Consider the following 20,385-nt stretch of genomic DNA (forward strand, 5'->3'; position numbering starts at 1 on the left):
TGAATTTTATTAGTATCTTAACTTGTATTCTATTTCTATCAGATGTAGAATCATGCTGATTGTATATTGAGAAAATATATTTTCTTCTACCTCAGAAAAAATTAAATTATGCTAATAATATAATTTTTAATTTTATTTACGTTATAATTTCAAAACAACTTATGTACAATAATAATTAATCTAAAATTAATCAAGATGATAAGTTCTTTAATTTCACAACCAATAGTTTTAAATAAGAGAATGATCAGATAGAAAATTAGCAAAATAAGAATCTCTCTAAGGACATCTATTGTAGCTTGTATAAATAAGAATTCAAACTTTTAATTCTGTAAAATCATTCATATATTGTTGATGAACAGATTTTTGCTAGTAAAGAATTTTATAAAAATAGTCGCGTTGTAAGTATAGCTTCTAAACCAATAGAAAATCCTTTCATACAAACGTTTGGTTGTCACAAGTAACAAACCCAATAAAATTTATAAACCGAAGTATTCGAACCTCGGGTCGTCTTCTCAAGGAATTGCAAGGAGGTGTATTTTATTATTGGTTATGGAAAACCGTGTTTTGGGTTTTGAAAAGGGTTTTCGGTAAGAGAAATGGGTTGCAGAAATTAATAAATTAATAACGAAGAAATCTCTTGGCAAGGTATGAAAACTGGAAGTCCTATCCTAGTTATCCTTATCAATGGTGATGAGAATTATACTTTTGCTCCCACTAAGTCAACCTCTAACTATGAAGGTCAGTTAAGTGAACAAATTAATTTAACACCTAAAGTCCTAGTCAACTCCTTAAGGAAAGACTAGAGTTATAGGAATCTAAATTAATCAGCAAAGATAATAATTATCAATCACGATGAGTTTGACAACTCAAGAGTTATCAATTAATCAACCAAAGCTAAAAGAAAAAAATCTAAATTATTTATATAAATAGAAGAAAGCAATCATGAGTCTGAAATACCTCAAAGTGTATTAATTAAGAAAATCATAACATGAATGGTCCATAAGCCAATTTGGCAACATATAAAATTAACAAATAAGAGAAGTCAAAATAAAGGAATATTGAACCTGATATAAAGATGAGATAATCCTAAGGTTAAAAGAAATTCTAAGTCCTAAATCATAATCCTAAGAGAGAGGAGAGAACCTCTCTCTCTCTAAAAACTACGTCTAAATCCTAAAACTATGTATCAATGTATGTTGTATGATGTATCGATGCATTCTCCCATTTTATAGCCTCTAATATGTGTTTTCTGGGCCGAGAACTGGGTCAAAAACAGCCCAGAAATTGCTGATTTCAAAATATGGTACGTACAAGTCGCGGGAAAGTGACGCGGAAGCGTCATCCACGCGTTTGCGTGGATTGAGATTTTGCAGATGAGACGCGGGTGCGTTATCCACGCGTTCGCGTCACCTAACTTTGGAGCAGCTATGGCAAATTATATATTTTTGCGAAGCCCCGAATGTTAGCTTTCCAGCGCGACTAGAACCGCATCATTTGGACCTCTGTAACTCAAGTTATATTAGTTTGAGTGCGAAGAGGTCAGGCTAGACAGCTTAGCAATTTCTTCAACTTCTTGTATTCCTTCCACTTTTGCATGCTTCCTTTCCATCCTCTGAACCATTCCTGCCCTGTAATCTCTGAAATCACTTAACACACATATCAAGGCATCAAATGGTAATAGGAGAGGATTAAACATAGCAAAATTAAGACCAAAGAAGCATGTTTTCAATCATAGCACAGAATCAAGAAGGAAAATGTAAAACATGCAAATCATATGAATAAGTGGGTAAAGAGTTGATAAAAACCACTCAATTGAGCACAAGATAAACCATAAAATAGTGGTTTATCAACCTTCCCACACTTAAACATTAGCATGTCCTCATGCTAAGCTCAAGAGAAACTATAAAGGAGTGAAGAGGAATGATAGAGAGTATGCAATGCAACCTATCTATGTGAATGCAACTACATGCAAAATATTTCTACCTACTTGGTTAAAAGTAAATAAGTTCTCCAAGACAAATATGAATCAAATTCCACTAATTCAAATCGTACAGTGAAAACAAGTAAACTTGTACGAAGATAGCTCATAAAAGCAGGGAACATAGAATCAAGCATTGAACCCTCACTGGTAGTGTATATTACTCTAATCTCTCTAGTGTATAGGGTAATTCACTCTACTCTTCTCTAATCATGCTTTCTAAACTTTGTTCTTCATCTAACCAATCAACAAATATTTAATGTATACATACAAACATCATGAGGTCTTTTTCAAGGTTGTAATGGGGCTGAGGTAAAGGTAAGGGTATATATATAAGGCTAAGTGAGCTAATAATTAAACCCTTGATTAGTCTAAGATGTCACCTAACATATACATACTCTATATAATCTAGAAATCTTGCATAGCTGCCCAATTTTCCCACTTGTGTGTTACATACTCATGCACCAATTTTATTTTTGATTTCATCCCATGTGCATTGATTCTTTAATTTTTGTACTGGGGTGATTTTTGTCCCCTTATTTAATTACTTAATAATTTTTTTTCTTTTTTTAATCTTTTTTTTTTGAAATATAAGAATAATATATTAATGCATTTGGTGTTTTAATTATTTTGATTTCACATGAGTATGCTCCCAAATTTCAAATAATTTATTCACTTTAATACCTTTTTCCTATCATCCCCTGTTCCCATAAATTTCTCCACACTTAGTTGATACACAATTTCTATCTTAAGCTGACCAAGGATTCAACTTGGGATTTTTAATTTATTTTTCTGCTTAAGCCTAGTAATGTGGTTATAGAACAGAAGGAGATTAAAAGGCTCAAGGGGGCTAACAAGGGTGATGTAAAAGGTAGGCTTATTTGGGATAAGTGAGCAAAAATTCAAATAATGGCCTCAATCACATGCAGGTATGTATCTACATTCTATATTGGACATATAGATTGAAACAAAGTAAAGATTACAATCATAGAGAAGAAAATACACAAGAATAAAATTCATGGTTTAAATAGTGTAACCATGTAATTAAGCTCAAAATCTCATAGGTTGTGCGTTCTTTAGCTTTTTAAACTATGTCCCAAATACAACTTCAAACAAATTTAACACATAGAAAATTTTAATTTTTTTTTAAATATTTACAATAACCAATAATAAGGCACACGTTTGTAATTCCCCGGCAACGGAGCCATTTTGACGAATGGATTTTTGCTAGTAAAGAATTTTATAAAAATAGTCGCTTTGTAAGTATAGTTTCTAAACTAACAGAAAATCCTTTCGTACAAACGTTTGGTTGTCACAAGTAACAAACCCAATAAAATTTATAAACCGAAGTATTCGAACATCGGGTCGTCTTCTCAAGGAATTGCAGGGAGGTGTGTTTTATTATTGGTTATGGAAAACCGTGTTTTGGATTTTGAAAAGGGTTTTGGGTAGGAGAAATGGGTTGCAGAAATTAATAAATTAATAACGAAGAAATCTGTTGGCAAGGTATGAAAACTGGAAGTCCTATCCTAGTTATTCTTATCAATGGTGATGAGAATTATACTTTTTCTCCCACTAAGTCAACCTCTAACTATGAAGGTCAGTTAAGTGGACAAATTAATTTAACACCTAAAGTCCTAGTCAACTCCTTAAGGAAAGACTAGAGTTATAGGAATCTAAATCAATCAGCAAAGATAATAATTATCAAGCATGATGAGTTTGACAACTCAAGAGTTACCAATTAATCAACCAAAGCCAAAAGGGAAAAATCTAAATTATTTCTATAAATAGAAGAAAGCAATCATGAGTCTGAAATACCTCAAAGTGTATTAATTAAGAAAATCATAACATAAATGGTCCATAAGCCAATTTGGCAACATATAAAATTAACAAATAAGAGAAGTCAAAATAAAGGAATATTGAACCTGATATGAAGATGAAAATCCTAAGGTTAAAAGAAATTCTAAGTCCTAAATCCTAATCCTAAGAGAGAGGAGAGAACATCTCTCTCTAAAAACTACATCTAAATCCTAAAACTCTGTATCAATGTATGTTGTATGATGTATCGATGCATTTCCCCACTTTATAGCCTCTAATCTATGTTTTCTGGGCCAAAAACTGGATCAAAAACATCCCAAAAATTGTTGATTTCAAAATCTGGTACGTACAGGTCACGGAAAAGTGACGCGGAAGCGTTGTCCACGCGTTTGCGTGGATTGAGATTTTGCAGATGCGATGTGGACGTGTCATCCACGCGTTCGCGTCGCCTAACTTCGGGGCAGCTATGGCAAATTATATATCGTTGCGAAGCCCCGGATGTTAGCTTTCCAGCGCGACTAAAACCGCGTCATTTGGACCTCTGTAGCTCAAGTTATGTCCGTTTGAGTGCGAAGAGGTCAGGCTAGACAACTTAGCAATTTCTTCAACTTCTTGTATTCCTTCCACTTTTGCATGCTTCCTTTTCATCCTCTGAACCATTCCTGCCATGTAATCTCTGAAATCACTTAACACACATATCAAGGCATCGAATGGTAATAGGAGAGGCTTAAACGTAGCAAAATTAAGACCAAAGAAGTATGTTTTCAATCATAGCACAGAATCAGGAAGGAAAATGTAAACATGCAAATCATATGAATAAGTGGGTAAAGAGTTGATAAAAACCACTCAATTGAGCACAAGATAAACCATAAAATAGTGGTTTATCAATTGTCGACAGAAGGGTCTATATAAAGCAAAGTGCATAACAAAATTTTAAGTAAAAGAGATCAAACTAACAACTTTAAACACAACCTGGACATGACTACATGACAATTATAGATTTTTAATTTTTGACTGAATCTTTTTAGGGTTAAATACTTTTTTTCGTCCTTGACGTCTTGGGTGAAAATTAAAATCGTCTCCGACCGTTTTTTGTTATTAAAATCATCCTCAACATTACAAAACGTTATAAAATTATCCTTTTGTCCATAAACAATATTTTTTAGACAATTTTGCCCTTAAAACAAAAATTGAAAAACGTCCCTACCCTCACCACTAATCTCTGCATCATCATCACCATTGCTATGCATCTCTTTCTCCCTTTCCTTATGGCCACCACCACTGCCACCATAACCATCATCATTGGCATCATAACCATCACACCTTTTTCTCTATTACTAGTTCATCATCCTAAATCACCACCACCTATCCACTACCCCCAACCCTTTTCTTTCCACCTAAACCCTTTTTTTGTGCAACAATTCAACAATTTAACAGAAATCATCAACCACAATAATTAAGCAATTTAACCAAAATCATCAACCGCAATCATCAACAAAATAAATTTAACAGAAATTTAAAATTAAAAAATAATTCAGCAATCATCAACTGCAATTTCAGATCCAAAATCAGCAACAATAGAAATTAAAAAAATTAGAAAGAAAGAAATGATGTTTATGTTCTTCAAAAATTAAAAAAACATAAAAAAGGAAGAACAAAACCCTTGCCAACGACAGTAGAGACGGAGAAGGTGTACAGCAATGATGGAGGAGCAACAAAACACTTACCCAGCGACGACAGAGCGGTTGAAACTCTAACGATGGCGCAGCAAAACATAGCGTGACGGGAGAGGAACTAGAGCTCAAACCCCACGACGGCGAAGAGAAAGCCCGAGGATACATAGAGAATATGAGGGGAGCAGCAGAGGGTTGGCTTAGCAGCGACAGAGCAGCTGAACCCCGGCGACGGCAGCGATGGGAAACACCAGCGACGGCGGTGCGACAAGCCCCAGTAGACAGAGAGAGAGAGAGAGAGAGAGAGAGAGAGAGAGAGATGAAGAACGACAAGTCCTACAGTCACAACGCAACGGCAGCGGCCATCCTTTTTCTTGCCGTCATCTCCCTCTTCTTCCTTTTCTTTTCTTTCTTCTCCCTCTTTTGTTCATTTTCTTCATTTTGGTTTCATTTTGGTTTTTCTGTTTTAGGTGGAAAGGAGTGGGGATAATGGGTGGGGTAGTATGGGTATTGGGTAGTGATATTAGGAAAATGTTTTTATGTCATTTCAAAAATTATTATGGACAAAAGGATAATTTTATAACATTTTGTAACATTGAGGATGATTTTAATAACAAAAAAAGGTCGGAGATGATTTTAATTTTCACCCAAAACGTTAAGGATAAAAAAAAGTACTTAACCCATCTTTTTATCTATACTTATTGTAATTCCTGATAGTAAAGTAATTGACATTGTGCATCATCAAATTATGAGGCTTTAAAATCAAATCCAATGTATATTGCATTCTTGTACTATCATAAGCCTAAAAATAGAAAAAGTTTAGTAACCAAAACTTACGTAACCAAAATCAGTCAAAATCTTCTATTTTTAACTTAATTTAATAAGATGAGTAAAATTTAATTATTATCCTTTCACGCGTCTATTTTTTTATAACAATATTTATTGTATATAAAAACATTAATTGCATATATTAAATAGTATATTATAAGCACATACCTTATCAATTTATATTTTTATTAAATGAATATATATAATTTATATTTATGACATTTAATTGATATTATAATAACAAAAGCATATTTTCTATTTATTATATAATATCTATATATTCATACACATAATTTTTATAATTAATATATTTTTACAATAATATTATGTAATTCCAAATTATATTTTATTATATATTTCAAATTATTTCACATATGCACTAATAAATCATGATTCAAAATGTTTTAATTTTTTTGAAGATATTATACATTTAAATCAACGTATAATTTTTTAAATGATTGATAATTTAAAAATTTGTTTCATATTTTTCAAAGTGAAATGATTTCTTTTGATTTACATATATTTTCAAATTTTAATATAATTAGATTTGAAAAAAAATATTAAATACTTAAATTAATTTATCAATTAACAAATTTACTCATAACATTCATAGTTAGATAAGGTACACATAACATCCAAAATTTCATATTAATAACATTCATATTTTCATATTAATAACATTCATAATTTTATATATATAATATCCATAATTAACAAATTTTTACAATTAATATTACTAAATTTTAAACTGTGTCTTATTATATATTTCAAATTATCTTACATATACACCAAAGAATTATGATTTTAATATTTTTTATTTATTATCCATACGTACGCTTATTTATTAATTTTAATATGATGAGTTAATAATTATTTTTAAAATTTTATTTCTTAATTTTGTTTATATTTTATTATCTTTTTTTTATTTTACAATAGTTTATATGTAAAATATGAGTTGTATAACAGAAGTTGTTAAATTCTCTAATTTAACGTCCATATTTTTATACCTATAATATTTATATTTTATATACATGATATCCATAATCAATTAATTAGTGCTAATTTATTATCATTTATTATTTTATATTTTATATACGCACACCCCCTCGTATGTACGCACGAGTCTTAATATATGCTTTGGACCATGCGTGCTCACGTAGTATGCGTAGGCACATAAACTAGAATTTATGGTTTTCTGCAACATTATAGAGTTCAGTTTTTTATACCTAACTTTCAACGTTCATAACTTTCTCTACAAAACTTCAATTTCCCTCATCTTTATACCGTTTTAAAGCTCTCACAACTGTCTTCAACTTGAAACAAAGTTCACTTAATTCCAAACTCCAAGGACCAAGTTATGACCCACCAAAGTTGGTTAAAATTCTATTCTTACCAAATTATGCCAACTCCTCTAGTTTTTAAAATTTTCAATCTAAAACCAAACCAACCATAACTAAATCAATACCAATTACTCTTACTCACTATTACATACTCTTTATCCAATTGTCAATCATTCTAAAACATGAATTCATCAATTCTTTCAAACTATTTTCACACACTATTTCACCAACTTCATCAATCAATATCAACAATACATTTATACATATTTAATCCACTATATCCACAATTTATAGCATTCAAGCATATCCTATGGTAACTGGTCTAAGTTTTTGTGTAACGTTATAGATTAACTACAGGAATTCAAAATCATATTTTGGCCGATTTTCTTCCAAGCCACAAACGATATAGTAATTGGAGTTCCGGATAGATTTGAAGAGCTCGGCAAGACGATCGCGCGGTTGCAAACGATGCAGCGACCAGAATTTCAGATTGAGAGATATGGTTGATGGAAGACTGTGTTGGAAGGGAAGCTAGGGTTCTTGGCTCTTCTCCCTCAATATCAGCGTGAATTGGTTTTATGAGAGGGAGAAGTGGCTAAGTTGAGTATATATATATATATATATATATATATATATATATATATATATATATATATATATATATATATATATATATATGTTGGATCTTGGACTTAAAACGGGTCTGGTTCAACTGTTTCAGTATGTTGGCCTAATTTTGCGCCAAAATCTTTAAAAAGTGTTTTAATATGTATTCTAAATATTTTTTGCTCATAATTAATTTATTAGTTAATTATTTATTAATCTACCGGAATTTACAAGGCAGGGCGGCGATAGCACAATGGCGCGAGGCAGAGCGATAACAGCACAACGGTGCGACGCAGGACAACGAAGGCGAGACCATACAGGAGAGGGGCGACAACACGAAAACGCGAGACAAGGAAGCACACAGTGGAAACAGGATTAGAGAAGCAACAAGCAAGTAGGGAGAGACAAAAGAGGAATGGTTCTAACTGAGTTAGAGTTTGTTTATCAATTTTGGAGCTGATGCGCAAAAGAATAAGAACAAACACAAATATCTTTAAATTAGGATTTTTTTTATTAATTGATTATTTTTGTAATTATTAGATTGATTTGATTTTAATTTTAGTTATTGAAGAGGGGTATTTTATTACAGAAATAAAATGGATTATTTAGTCATTTAACAAAAATAATTATAAGAATATATTTATTTTTTTTATAATTATTTATGAGAGTATTTATATATATATATATATATATATATATATATAGTAACATAATATTTTTAAAAAATAAATAAAAAATAAATGTAGATAGAGATAATATAATTCATATAATAAGTGTTTATTTGTCAATCTTTTATAATTTACCGATGCATATAAATTAACAATCGTATTGAAGTAATCAACTTTTTTCTTTTTGGTCTTAGGGAATTAGTCTTTCTTTTTTTTTTTTCGTTTAGATGCAATTAGTTTATTACCACATCTGTTTCTGTTCTCCATAAATGGGCTTTCCAGATTTATCCTTAGTATGAAGGAAAACAAACATATGACTGGGCCATTATGATCTTTGGGAATAAAAAAGTCTAACTCCATCTTTTTTTCTTTTAATCTTTTCTAATATTTCGTACTAGGTCTGGCTTAGAATTAGAATCTTAAGGTTTTTTATATAATATTTGTGTATACCGATAAATTTTGAAATAAGACCCATCTGCATCTTTGTCCATTTTCAAGAAAATCAATGCGATTTTTTATATAAGAGTAAATGTCTTTTTCGGTTTTTAATCATTTGTTCGATGAACTTTTCACCCCTTAAAAAATTTAAAAACTTAAATTGGTCCCTATCTACTTTGATATATGTACGTTTTAGTCCCTGGTTAGAGACCCGAAAGGACATTACCAAAGACCGGAAAAGCATTTATTCAAAATTAATAGAGACTGGAATGTACATATTTCAAAGTAGATAGAGACCGATTTGAGTTTTTAAATTTCCTGGGATGAAAAGTCTATCTGACAAATAGTTAGAGACCGAAAAGGATATTTACTCAAAAATTAACTATATTATGTGTACGTTTAAATCAGCCACTAAAATTAGTTATTAATATAAAATATATATTAAAATATAAATATATATTAAAAATAAATTAAACTACAAATATATTTAATTAATTTTAATATCTAATTTTAGTATACAAATAATATTTTTGATAAAAAAAAACACTTTAGACTCTAATTCTAGTTTTTGCGAGACAAGGTGGCTCTTCCATCATTGCAAGTTTGCAACGGTCAACTCCAAACAAAAAATGCTTAGCCGTTACATTAAGGTGGAGTTGGTTATTTGAATTGAGCAGAGACCAATTTGTTTCTCTTCACCATCATCTTTAGTGGTGCTTAGCCCATTTTTTTTTCTTGAGCCAATCAGCCACTCTCATTTGTTTATCCAATATTCTACCTCCCATTTTTTTTTTGGTGAGTGTTCTGCCTCCCATTTGCATCCGCTTACCCAATATTCTTCCTCCCTTTCGTAAATATACAATATTTTGTTGTTTTATCAAAATAATATTATCTTTTGAAAGTTTTATATCTATTAGAATATAATTAGAATAAATTAGTAAATAGAAGAATTAATATTATTTAACATATTTAAATATTTATTAATTGATTTAATTAATTTTAATTATACTCTAACACAATATTTATGAGTATTTGGATTCTTATCTTTTATATTTGATTCTTATAACTTTGTTTTCTTTTTTTTTTCCGCATCAAAAATGAAAAAAAAAAAGACTAATTTTCTTTAATAAAAAAATACAATGTGTTGTTTAAAAAATAAAAAATTATAAAAATCAAATATAAAAGATATTAATCCGAATAAACACAGATGTGCTGTATTTATATGTATATTTTATTTTCCATCAATCTATCAAACTTGATTCTAATTATACTCTAACAATATTATTTTTCAACTTTTAGAATTATTTTATGGAAAAGTCTAGGGGACTAACAGTTTTATTGAATTTTGGCTAGCATGTAACCAGCAGAGGAAGATGAGTCATTGGATGAAATCTCATACCAATCTCACACTATCAAATCATCATTGATGGCTAGTTGATGGCTAACAATCACAAAAATTGCTGGGCCCTTGCTCTTATTTTATTTAGTGCATGAATCTTTCAGGAATTTGGTCATTGTTGTCCTAGCTTTGCTGTGTTGCTGATGCTCTGCTTCCTTGATACTATGATGTTCCCGTTCTGCCCCTGCCTCACCAGAAAGTTGTTGTTGCTGTTGCTGCTCTTAAGGACGAGACAATCACCTTCAACCTCATTCAACCACACAACGCACATAATTGATGTATGCGCTTAGAAAACGATTTCTACTGGAACATGTTGGATGCAACCCAAGTGAACCTCGTATATATATGCAGCTACATTCAATTCAAGTAACTTTTGTTTTAACAGAAAAACTATTCCAACTTCCAACTATTATAGTAACTAACTCTAACTACTTGCAGTTATCTTAAATGAGAACCATCTAAGTAATAACAAAGCTTTAGAGATTGAGACTCGCGGAAATCTTGCTAACAACATTCAATTTCAGTAATGCTTTTTGATTCTAACAACTAACAGTCAGTCCACATGACATATACATGCACGTATGCATGTTTGTTATTTATATGTTCAAATGGTTATTAAAAATCATAGTAGAAAAGAAGTCCTAGTTTTGTATTAGTGATATATCACAGCTGGACTATTGTGACAGACATTCCAGATCTAATACTAATAATTTGGAACATAATCAAAAGAGATAATTATATATGATATCTCTGGAGTTTATAATTACAGTAAAACTAAATGGTTGAAGGATAATACTTATATAAGAGCTTAGTATTTAAGAATATATCTTATGTTTAATTTTCCGGAAGTATTCAATAATAATTAAAAAAATTAAGTAAAAACGTGAATCTTTTTCTTATAATATATATATTGTGAGGGAGAGAGAAAGAAAAGGAAGGCTAAGAAAAGGAAGGCTAAGAGTTATTATAGGAAAGTTTTGTTTCTATCCATTGAAATTATAGCATATAACCACTATATAAACGTTTGTAGAATTTCAATTCAATCATCATCAACAATAACAATTACATTCACATCTTCTCTTTATATTATTATTATTTTATTCTATTTCTTTTTCTCTTTAGTAATTATATAGCGAGTGTATTATTGTGAGTAGTGTTCAATTTCATATTACTTTGTAGCTATTAGAAGTCAAAATTCCGCTGCAGACTCAACAATTGGTATCAAGAGCCAACATTATATTATTCATTATTTGAGTGGTAAAATTCAATTTTGAATATAATGGCTTCTACTAGTAGTAATGTCAAAGTAGGCAAATATGAAATCGAAAAGTTCAATGGGAAAAATAATTTTTCCTATTGGAGGATGCAGATGAAAATTCTGCTTATATCACAGAAGTTACACAAGGCACTGGCAGGAAAAGAGAAAAAGCCGGAGGAAATGAAAGATGAGGATTGGGAAGAATTAGATCTTGAGGCGCGGGCTGCAATAATCTTATGCCTTGAGAGGGATGTTGCTTTTTTGGTAAATGAAGAAGCAACTGCAGTAGGCGTTTGGTTAAAGTTAGAGAGTAATTTCATGACGAAGACTCTAACTAACAGGATCTACTTAAAATCCAAATTGTATACATGCAAGATGGAGGAAGGCACCTCAATCCGAGAATATATCAATAAGTTTGACAGGATCATATCAAACTTAAAGGATATAGATGTGAAGGTTGATGATGAAGACCAAGCACTCATATTGTTACTTTCATTACCGAAGTCCTATGAAAATCTGGTGCAGACATTGATGCTGGTGGGTGACACTCTGACCATGGATGAGACGAGGGCATCACTTTTAGCGGATGATCTACGTAAGGTTGCTACAAGTATAATGTCATCTTCAAATGGAAGAGAGTATAATGATCAGGCACAAGGATTGTTCGCGGCTAGAGGAAGGACTAATGAAAGAGGAAAAGGTAATAAGCGTGGAAAGTCTAGGCCAAAATCTAGACCTCACGCGGAGAGAACATGCTTTAAATGTGGTGAGGCTGGACATTTCAAAGCAAATTGTCCAAATAAGAAGATAACTTTCAAGAGACAGAACAACGACAACCCAAAAGAAAAGCAAGAAGCAAGCTACGTCTCAAATGATGAGGAAGATTGTTACTCTGTGACAGAACAATCTTATGAAATCTTCGATAAGTGGATTCTTGATTCAGGAGCCTCTCACCATATGTGTCCAAATAGGAAGTGGTTTACTACCTATGAAAGCATAAATGGTGGCACAGTTTTAATGGGCAATGATCATGCTTGTAAAACTGTGGGGTTGGGTACTGTAAGAATCAAGATGCATGATGGTGTCGTAAGAACCTTAAAGGATGTGAGACATATTCCAGACTTGCGGAAAAATCTGATCTCCATAGGTTTGTTGGAGAAAAATGGTTGCAAAATAGTTGCGGAAAATGGGGTACTGAAAGTTGTTCGTGGTTCTTTGGTAGTGATGAAAGGAGTTCGTCACGGTAATCTTTATTCTCTTTTGGGGACAACAGTTATAGGTGAGTTAGCAGTTGGAATCGGTGGAAGTAGAGATCAAACAGATTGCACGAGAATATGGCACATGCGGCTTGGACATATGTCAGAAAAAGGTCTATCATTGCTTTGTGGACAAGGTTTGCTGAAGAATATGAAGAAACCACAAATGGAATTTTGTGAGCATTGTGTGTATGGAAAGGCACATAGGGTGAAGTTTTCTACAAGCAAGCATAAAAGCAGAGGGTTGTTAGACTACGTGCATACTGATGTTTGGGGCCCGGCTAAAGTTACTTCCAAGGGTGGTTCCAGGTATTTTGTTACTTTTGTTGATGATTATTCCAGGTATGTTTGGATTTACTTCCTCAAACATAAGAATGAGGTATTCGATACTTTTAAGCGATGGAGAGCAATGGTTGAAAACCAAACAAGTAGGAAGCTAAAAACTCTACGATCTGATAATGGCACAGAGTACACGGATGGGGCTTTCAAGGAGTTTTGTGACCGAGAAGGCATTACAAGACACTGGACAGTTAGAGAAACACCACAACAGAATGGAGTCGCCGAACGACTGAATCGTACGCTACTTGAGAAGGCAAGGTGTATGCGCTCTAATTCTGGGTTAGGCAGAGAATGGTGGGCAGAATCGATTGCTACAGCTTGCTACATAGTGAATCGATCCCCACATTCTTCTCTAGATGGAGACACACCTTATAAGGTATGGTCAGGGGAACATGCAGATTACGAGAAACTCAGAGTCTTTGGATGCACAGCCTACTATCATGTTAAAGATAATAAGCTTGATGATAGAGCTAAGAAGGCAATCTTTTTGGGGTATCCAAGAGGGGTTCAAGGCTATCGCCTCTGGAGTGTAAATGATTCTAAGTTTGTAATTAGCAGGGATGTTACCTTTGATGAACGATCTATGGTAGCTTTGTCTAAAGATGTGGTGCCAGATGATGGTGATGTTGGAAAAACTTCAAATACTCAAGTGGTGGAGATAGAGTCTAAATACCAACAAATAGACTCTAATAATGTTCAGGTGGAGCATCCTAATGCTACTCGAGATGACGCAGAAGATGAACTTGATCATGAGGGAATTCAGCGAGAAAATGCACATGCATTACAACAGCAGCAGCAGGATTCTTTGGCATCTACTAGGCCAAAGAGGAATTATAAATTTGTTCAGAAGTTCGGGTCAGACAAGCCTTTGAGACATTATGGGCAGCTAAACCTGGTAGATTATGCACTCTCAGTGGAGGATGATGAGCCGGTCACCTTCAAACAGGCTATCAAAGACAAAGATAGAGAGAGTTGGTTTGTCGCTATGGAGGAAGAGATGCAATCTCTTCATAAGAACAAGACATGGGATGTGGTCCCATTGCCCGTGGGAAAAACTGCAATTGGTTGTAAGTGGGTGTATAAAAGAAAAGAAGATCCTACTAAGTCAGATGGTACAAGATTCAAAGCTAGGTTAGTAGCAAAGGGATTTGCACAGAAAGAAGGTGTTGATTACAATGAGATATTTTCTCCTGTGGTGAAACACACTTCCATACGGGTGCTTTTAAGTCTTGTCGCTCATGGTGATTTTGAGTTGGAACAACTAGACGTGAAGACTGCATTCTTGCACGGTGACTTAGAAGAAGAAATCTACATGTATCAACCTGAGGGTTTCAAGGTTGAGGGTAAAGAAAGTCAGGTATGTCGCTTGAGGAAATCGCTATATGGATTGAAACAATCTCCTCGGCAATGGTATAAGCGATTTGACTCCTTTATGTTAAAACAAGGTTTTTCCAGAAGTAATTATGATTGTTGTGTATACATTTGTAAGCTTCCTGGAGGTGATTATATCTATCTTCTATTATATGTGGATGACATGCTTATTGCCTCTAAGAGCAAGGTAGAGATAGATATGTTAAAGGTTCAACTTGGTAAAGAATTTGAAACAAAAGACTTGGGTGCTGCACGAAAAATATTAGGCATGGAAATTAAAAGGGAGAGATCAAGCCAAAAATTGTTCTTGAGCCAAAGAGGATACATTGAGCGCGTCATTGAAAGATTTGAAATGAAAAATGCTAAATCAGTGGTAACGCCGTTGGCTCCACATTTTAGGCTCTCTGGTAAACAATCTCCCATAACAGCAGAGGATAAGGCTTACATGGAAAATGTACCTTATGCTAGTGCAGTCGGTAGCCTAATGTATGCTATGGTATGTACACGCCCAGATATTTCACAGGCAGTCAGTGTTGTTAGCAGGTTCATGGCAAACCCGGGTAAGGCACACTGGGAAGCAGTCAAGTGGATATTAAGATACTTGAAGGGCACCATTGACACAGGTTTATGCTTTAGTGGAAAATCATGTCAAATCAGCGGCTTTGTTGATTCTGATTATGCTGGTGATCTAGATAGAAGACGTTCTACGACTGGTTATGTATATAAAATACAAGGTGCTCCAGTTAGTTGGCGATCGATGTTACAAGCTACAGTGGCACTATCTACTACAGAAGTTGAGTACATGGCAGTAGCAGAAGGGGTGAAAGAAGCATTGTGGCTAAGAGGTCTTCTAGATGATTTGGGGTTGAAGCAAGATTGCGTGGATCTGAATTGTGATAGTCAAAGTGCAATTCATTTGGCTAACAATCAGGTTCATCATGCTCGTACCAAGCATATTGATGTTAGATATCACTTCGTGCGTGATGTTATGGAGAAAGGTGACATTTCTCTTGTAAAAGTACACACGGATGAAAATCCCGCTGACATGTTGACTAAAGTGGTGTCAGGAAGCAAGTTCCAACACTGTTTGAAATTACTCAATATTGTTCCATGTTAGGCAGTCATTGTCAAATGATGCAACCGAATACGAATACAATTCTTTGATCGTCCAAAATTTGCATAGATTTCAAATTGTGAACGAGGTGGAGAATTGTGAGGGAGAGAGAAAGAAAAGGAAGGCTAAGAAAAGGAAGGCTAAGAGTTATTATAGGAAAGTTTTGTTTCTATCCATTGAAATTATAGCATATAACCACTATATAAACGTTTGTAGAATTTCAATTCAATCATCATCAACAATAACAATTACATTCACATCTTCTCTTCATATTATTATTATTTTATTCTATTTCTTTTTCTCTTTAGTAATTATATAGCGAGTGTATTATTGTGAGTAGTGTTCAATTTCATATTACTTTGTAGCTATTAGAAGTCAAAATTCCGCTGCAGACTCAACATATATATTGATCAAAAACTCAAATAATTACAATTAAGCATGTTATACTATTATCTTATCTTATTATTATTATTATGTATATTGATCAAGTCTAATCATGCATAATAACATCTAAAACATAAAGTAGATTACTTAATCACTTTATAACTTATATACATTTAATGCCAAAGACATATTTGACAATCAATAGAAATTCACTGAGAAAAAATTTAGCATATTGGAATATTCAAAATAATATTGGTACACTAAAATTACTTATTAAAATTGACCACTAATAATATATTTGTGTATAAATATATGTGTAGTTGAGTTTAATTTTAATGCACTGACAGTATAATAGATTATATCCGTTCTTTTTTATGGCCATTCACACAGTTAATATAAAATTAAAGTAGTTATTTTTACTAATATAACTTTATGTAATGGGATGTACGTATAAAATTATTTTATATTGATAGTATCTTAAAATTAAATTCTGAAAAATAATTAATGAAGCAAACCGTTAACTAATCGATCGCCTGAAATTTTCTCTCCTTAATTTTCAAAAAAAAAAAATCAAAGTTGTTTTGGCAAAAAGTTGTTAAATCCTCGTTTGAATCGTGGCCAAATCCTGGAGTTCAATTCAGACTATATAATAACAAGAGCATTTTGATGTTCATCATCCGTACCATTGTAGACGCAAATAATTAAAAGAAACAAGGTTTAATTCAGAGAGTAAATAAGTGACGAGACTTGAGAAGACAAGCTGAGGGTAACGGTAAATTTTTATAATTTATTGGATAGAATTTCTTGTTTTATCTTAGTTATAAAAGAAACAACACATACTTAATTATTTTTTCTCTTCTTTCTACCTTCATACACCAAACGTAGCTATAAAATAAAAATGATGTACACAATTATTGAAGTTCTCTATCCTTATTATTAGCCGTGAATAGTATCAAAATCATGTCATAAGTATTACCATTTTAACTTTTTTTTTTGTTTCTATATCTTTTAAGCAAGTTGTCCATGTTATTTTACCGGAAAAAATTTGAGTAACAAGCTAAGCCATAATGGCCCATGTGATTCTGATCTCGTTTTTATTTTTACCGGATTGTATTCATCATTTTAACCCTTATCCGATTCCCCATCCTAGCTCTTTCTTCCCTGTTCTACTTTTTTCTCATGATAATTTTTTCTTTCTTTTTCATTTAGTAGCCTAGTGGACAACCTAAATTTAAAGAATGGCAACAATGTATCATATATCATCTATAAGCACTATATGTATCATAAATGATTTTTGTTAGTAAATTTTTAGTGACAATAACATGCTGAATTTATGTTTTTATAATAATTATATATTTATTATTATTATTATTATTATTATTATTATTATTATTATTATTATTATTATTATTATTATTATAATAGTAGTTATATATTTATTTGACCATTAATAAATTTTTATTAGTAATTATATAATTACTATTAAAATTTTTTAGTGATAAATTATAAGACAACTAATATTTAAATATTGATAAATATATTAGTAGTTATTTTTATCGTCGTTAAAAACAAAATAAATAAATACTAAAAATAATGTTTTTAGTAGTGTTACAAATATTTTTTTCATGAAACTAGCATGAAACTAGCTACTAGCATTTAAATGACCTCTCACTTCTTCAATATAAAATATATGTGTGTGAGAGAGGGGGGGGGGTTATATATGACATTCTATCTTTAGTTCTAACTAGAAAATATTTTAAATATACTATAATTTTAGATGTTTTAGTATTTTTAATTATTAATCTCAATCATAAAATTAAATTTAATCATTGATTTTAATTATAAAATATATTCATAATTGAGATTAATAACTAAAATCGTTAGAGTAGCCGAGAGTATGATACATTTGAAATATTTCCATTACTATATATTATATTTAATTTTCGAATCAATATTCTTGAGCCGTTTCATTTGTATGGTGATAAATGCAGGTCTAGAGCCAATGACAGTGATATAGCATGTGTTTTCTGTCTGTCATCTGATTCATGTATATACTTGGTTATAGAATTTGACATGAGAGTATATGAGACAATAGTATCTGATCTTAACTGTGCTTTAAATCAGAAACAATCTTTTGAAAGATAAAACAATGTGAATCAATCATAATTGGGTGCATAAAATGAACAAAACCAAGAAATAAAATTATAGGTAATTTAAAGTCAAGTTAAAACCTAAAATGCGTAAGCAAAAGGATTAATCATAAAGTTCTACTAGTCATAGAAGATCTTTAATTTAATATAGTACTGTTGTATACATTGATAATAAGAATCTAAAACATCCATCCATATATATATGCTAATTGCAAGCCAAATGAAAGAAGAAAACCTAGCTAGGTTAATATCTTCTGCTGATACAATGAAAATAAAGGTTAGGCATTAACATAACCCAGCCTTCTATATGCTACTAATTCTTAAATAAATATAACTACAATAATAATAAGAATAATAATACAATTTATTATGTACCTCATAGTTAATTAGTTCTGATATACTTCATTGATCAGTTCACCATTCTGGGCTTCATTTACAATATGCCATCCAAATCTTCTGCTTATATTCATACATGCCTTAATTAGGAGAATATAAAGTTGGCCCAAAATTTAATGTCCATAAATAGTGTAATTAATCAAGAATTTAATATGTGCTTAGGGGTACTATTGTGAAATTAAGATTCATATATATGTGCTCTTCACATACATAATATAATGACATGATGAAAAGAAAAAGAAAAGAAATGTTAAGATATACATACCTTGATTATTAGGTTTGAGTTGTGATTGAGAATTATGGATGATGGTGGCCGAGTCTGAGTTCCAAGTCCACTTCATCACTATCTTGCTGGTGAATTCTTCTTCTAATAACATGTTGATCATCACTAGTAGGGCAAATTTGTAGACTCAAATTGGCACCTTGAAGCTCTTGATTCTTGAGATTCATCATAGGCTGATGATGAAATTGATCTAATTGAAATGGTGGTTCATGTTGCTGATGGTTCCTAACTTGATAATCGTTAGGTGGTGGTGGTGGAGGTGGATGAAAATACATGTTGTCATAGGTCCTTTGAGAATCGAAAGCATGGGTTGATGATGATGAGAATTTTAGGGACATGAATTCTCCCTCTTGATGATTATTGTTTGAGGAATTTGGTGAGTGATGAAGAAGATGAGGCTTGTTCTTGGCCCTATCTCTTCTATGAATATTCATGTGACCCCCTAAAGCTTGAGCATTTGTGAAGCCTCTCCTGCAGAATGTGCAATCATAAGACTTTTTGGTTCCATCATGATGATCTTGTGCTTCCTCTTCTTCTTCAACTTCTGATGAATTCTTCATGGTTATTGTTTGTTTTTTTCTCACAATTCACAACCAAGCTTAATTTGTGATGATATATCCTTATTAGTAAGTTCTTGATCAAGAATTGAAGATGGAAAGGGGTTTTATATATATATTCAGGAAACGGACAATGTAACGTAAGAGATGTTTCAATTAGAGACAAGAAGAAAAGGACTGGATGAGTCTATGTGGCGTTAGTGGTTTTTCTCTCTGTTAGTCTCTGGTTTTATATATTAATATTAACAAAAAATAATATTTATACATAAAAATCAACTATTAAAATGAGTTATTATATATTTATAAATAAATATATAATATGTTTTATATAGTTATATATATGTTTTATATTTTAATATAATTTATATTACTAATTAAGTTTAGTTACACTAATATGATTATTATATTAAGAGTAAAGTTAGGGAACCAAAAGTATATCAGCCAAAATTTAGTCAAATATCTTTGGATGAATTTAAAATTTTTACGAGTTAATATATATAGATGTTTCTTTTTCATAGTATTAGAATGT

General features: G+C 31.7%; 1 protein-coding gene across 1 annotated transcript; it reads right to left on the reverse strand.

The window, feature by feature from the left end:
- Positions 1–19,313: 19,313 nt before the first annotated feature.
- Positions 19,314–19,859, reverse strand: LOC112709327 (uncharacterized). Its single transcript, XM_025761221.1, has one exon. The coding sequence runs from the start codon at positions 19,857–19,859 to the stop codon at positions 19,314–19,316; it is 546 nt and encodes a 181-aa protein (XP_025617006.1).
- Positions 19,860–20,385: the final 526 nt, after the last annotated feature.

Source organism: Arachis hypogaea, chromosome 9, assembly GCF_003086295.3.
Source record: "Arachis hypogaea cultivar Tifrunner chromosome 9, arahy.Tifrunner.gnm2.J5K5, whole genome shotgun sequence".
NCBI lineage: Eukaryota > Viridiplantae > Streptophyta > Magnoliopsida > Fabales > Fabaceae > Arachis > Arachis hypogaea.

Bases quoted from the DNA above. Each gene is read 5' to 3' on its own strand.
- LOC112709327 (XM_025761221.1), bottom strand. From the start codon at position 19,859: ATGAAGAATTCATCAGAAGTTGAAGAAGAAGAGGAAGCACAAGATCAT.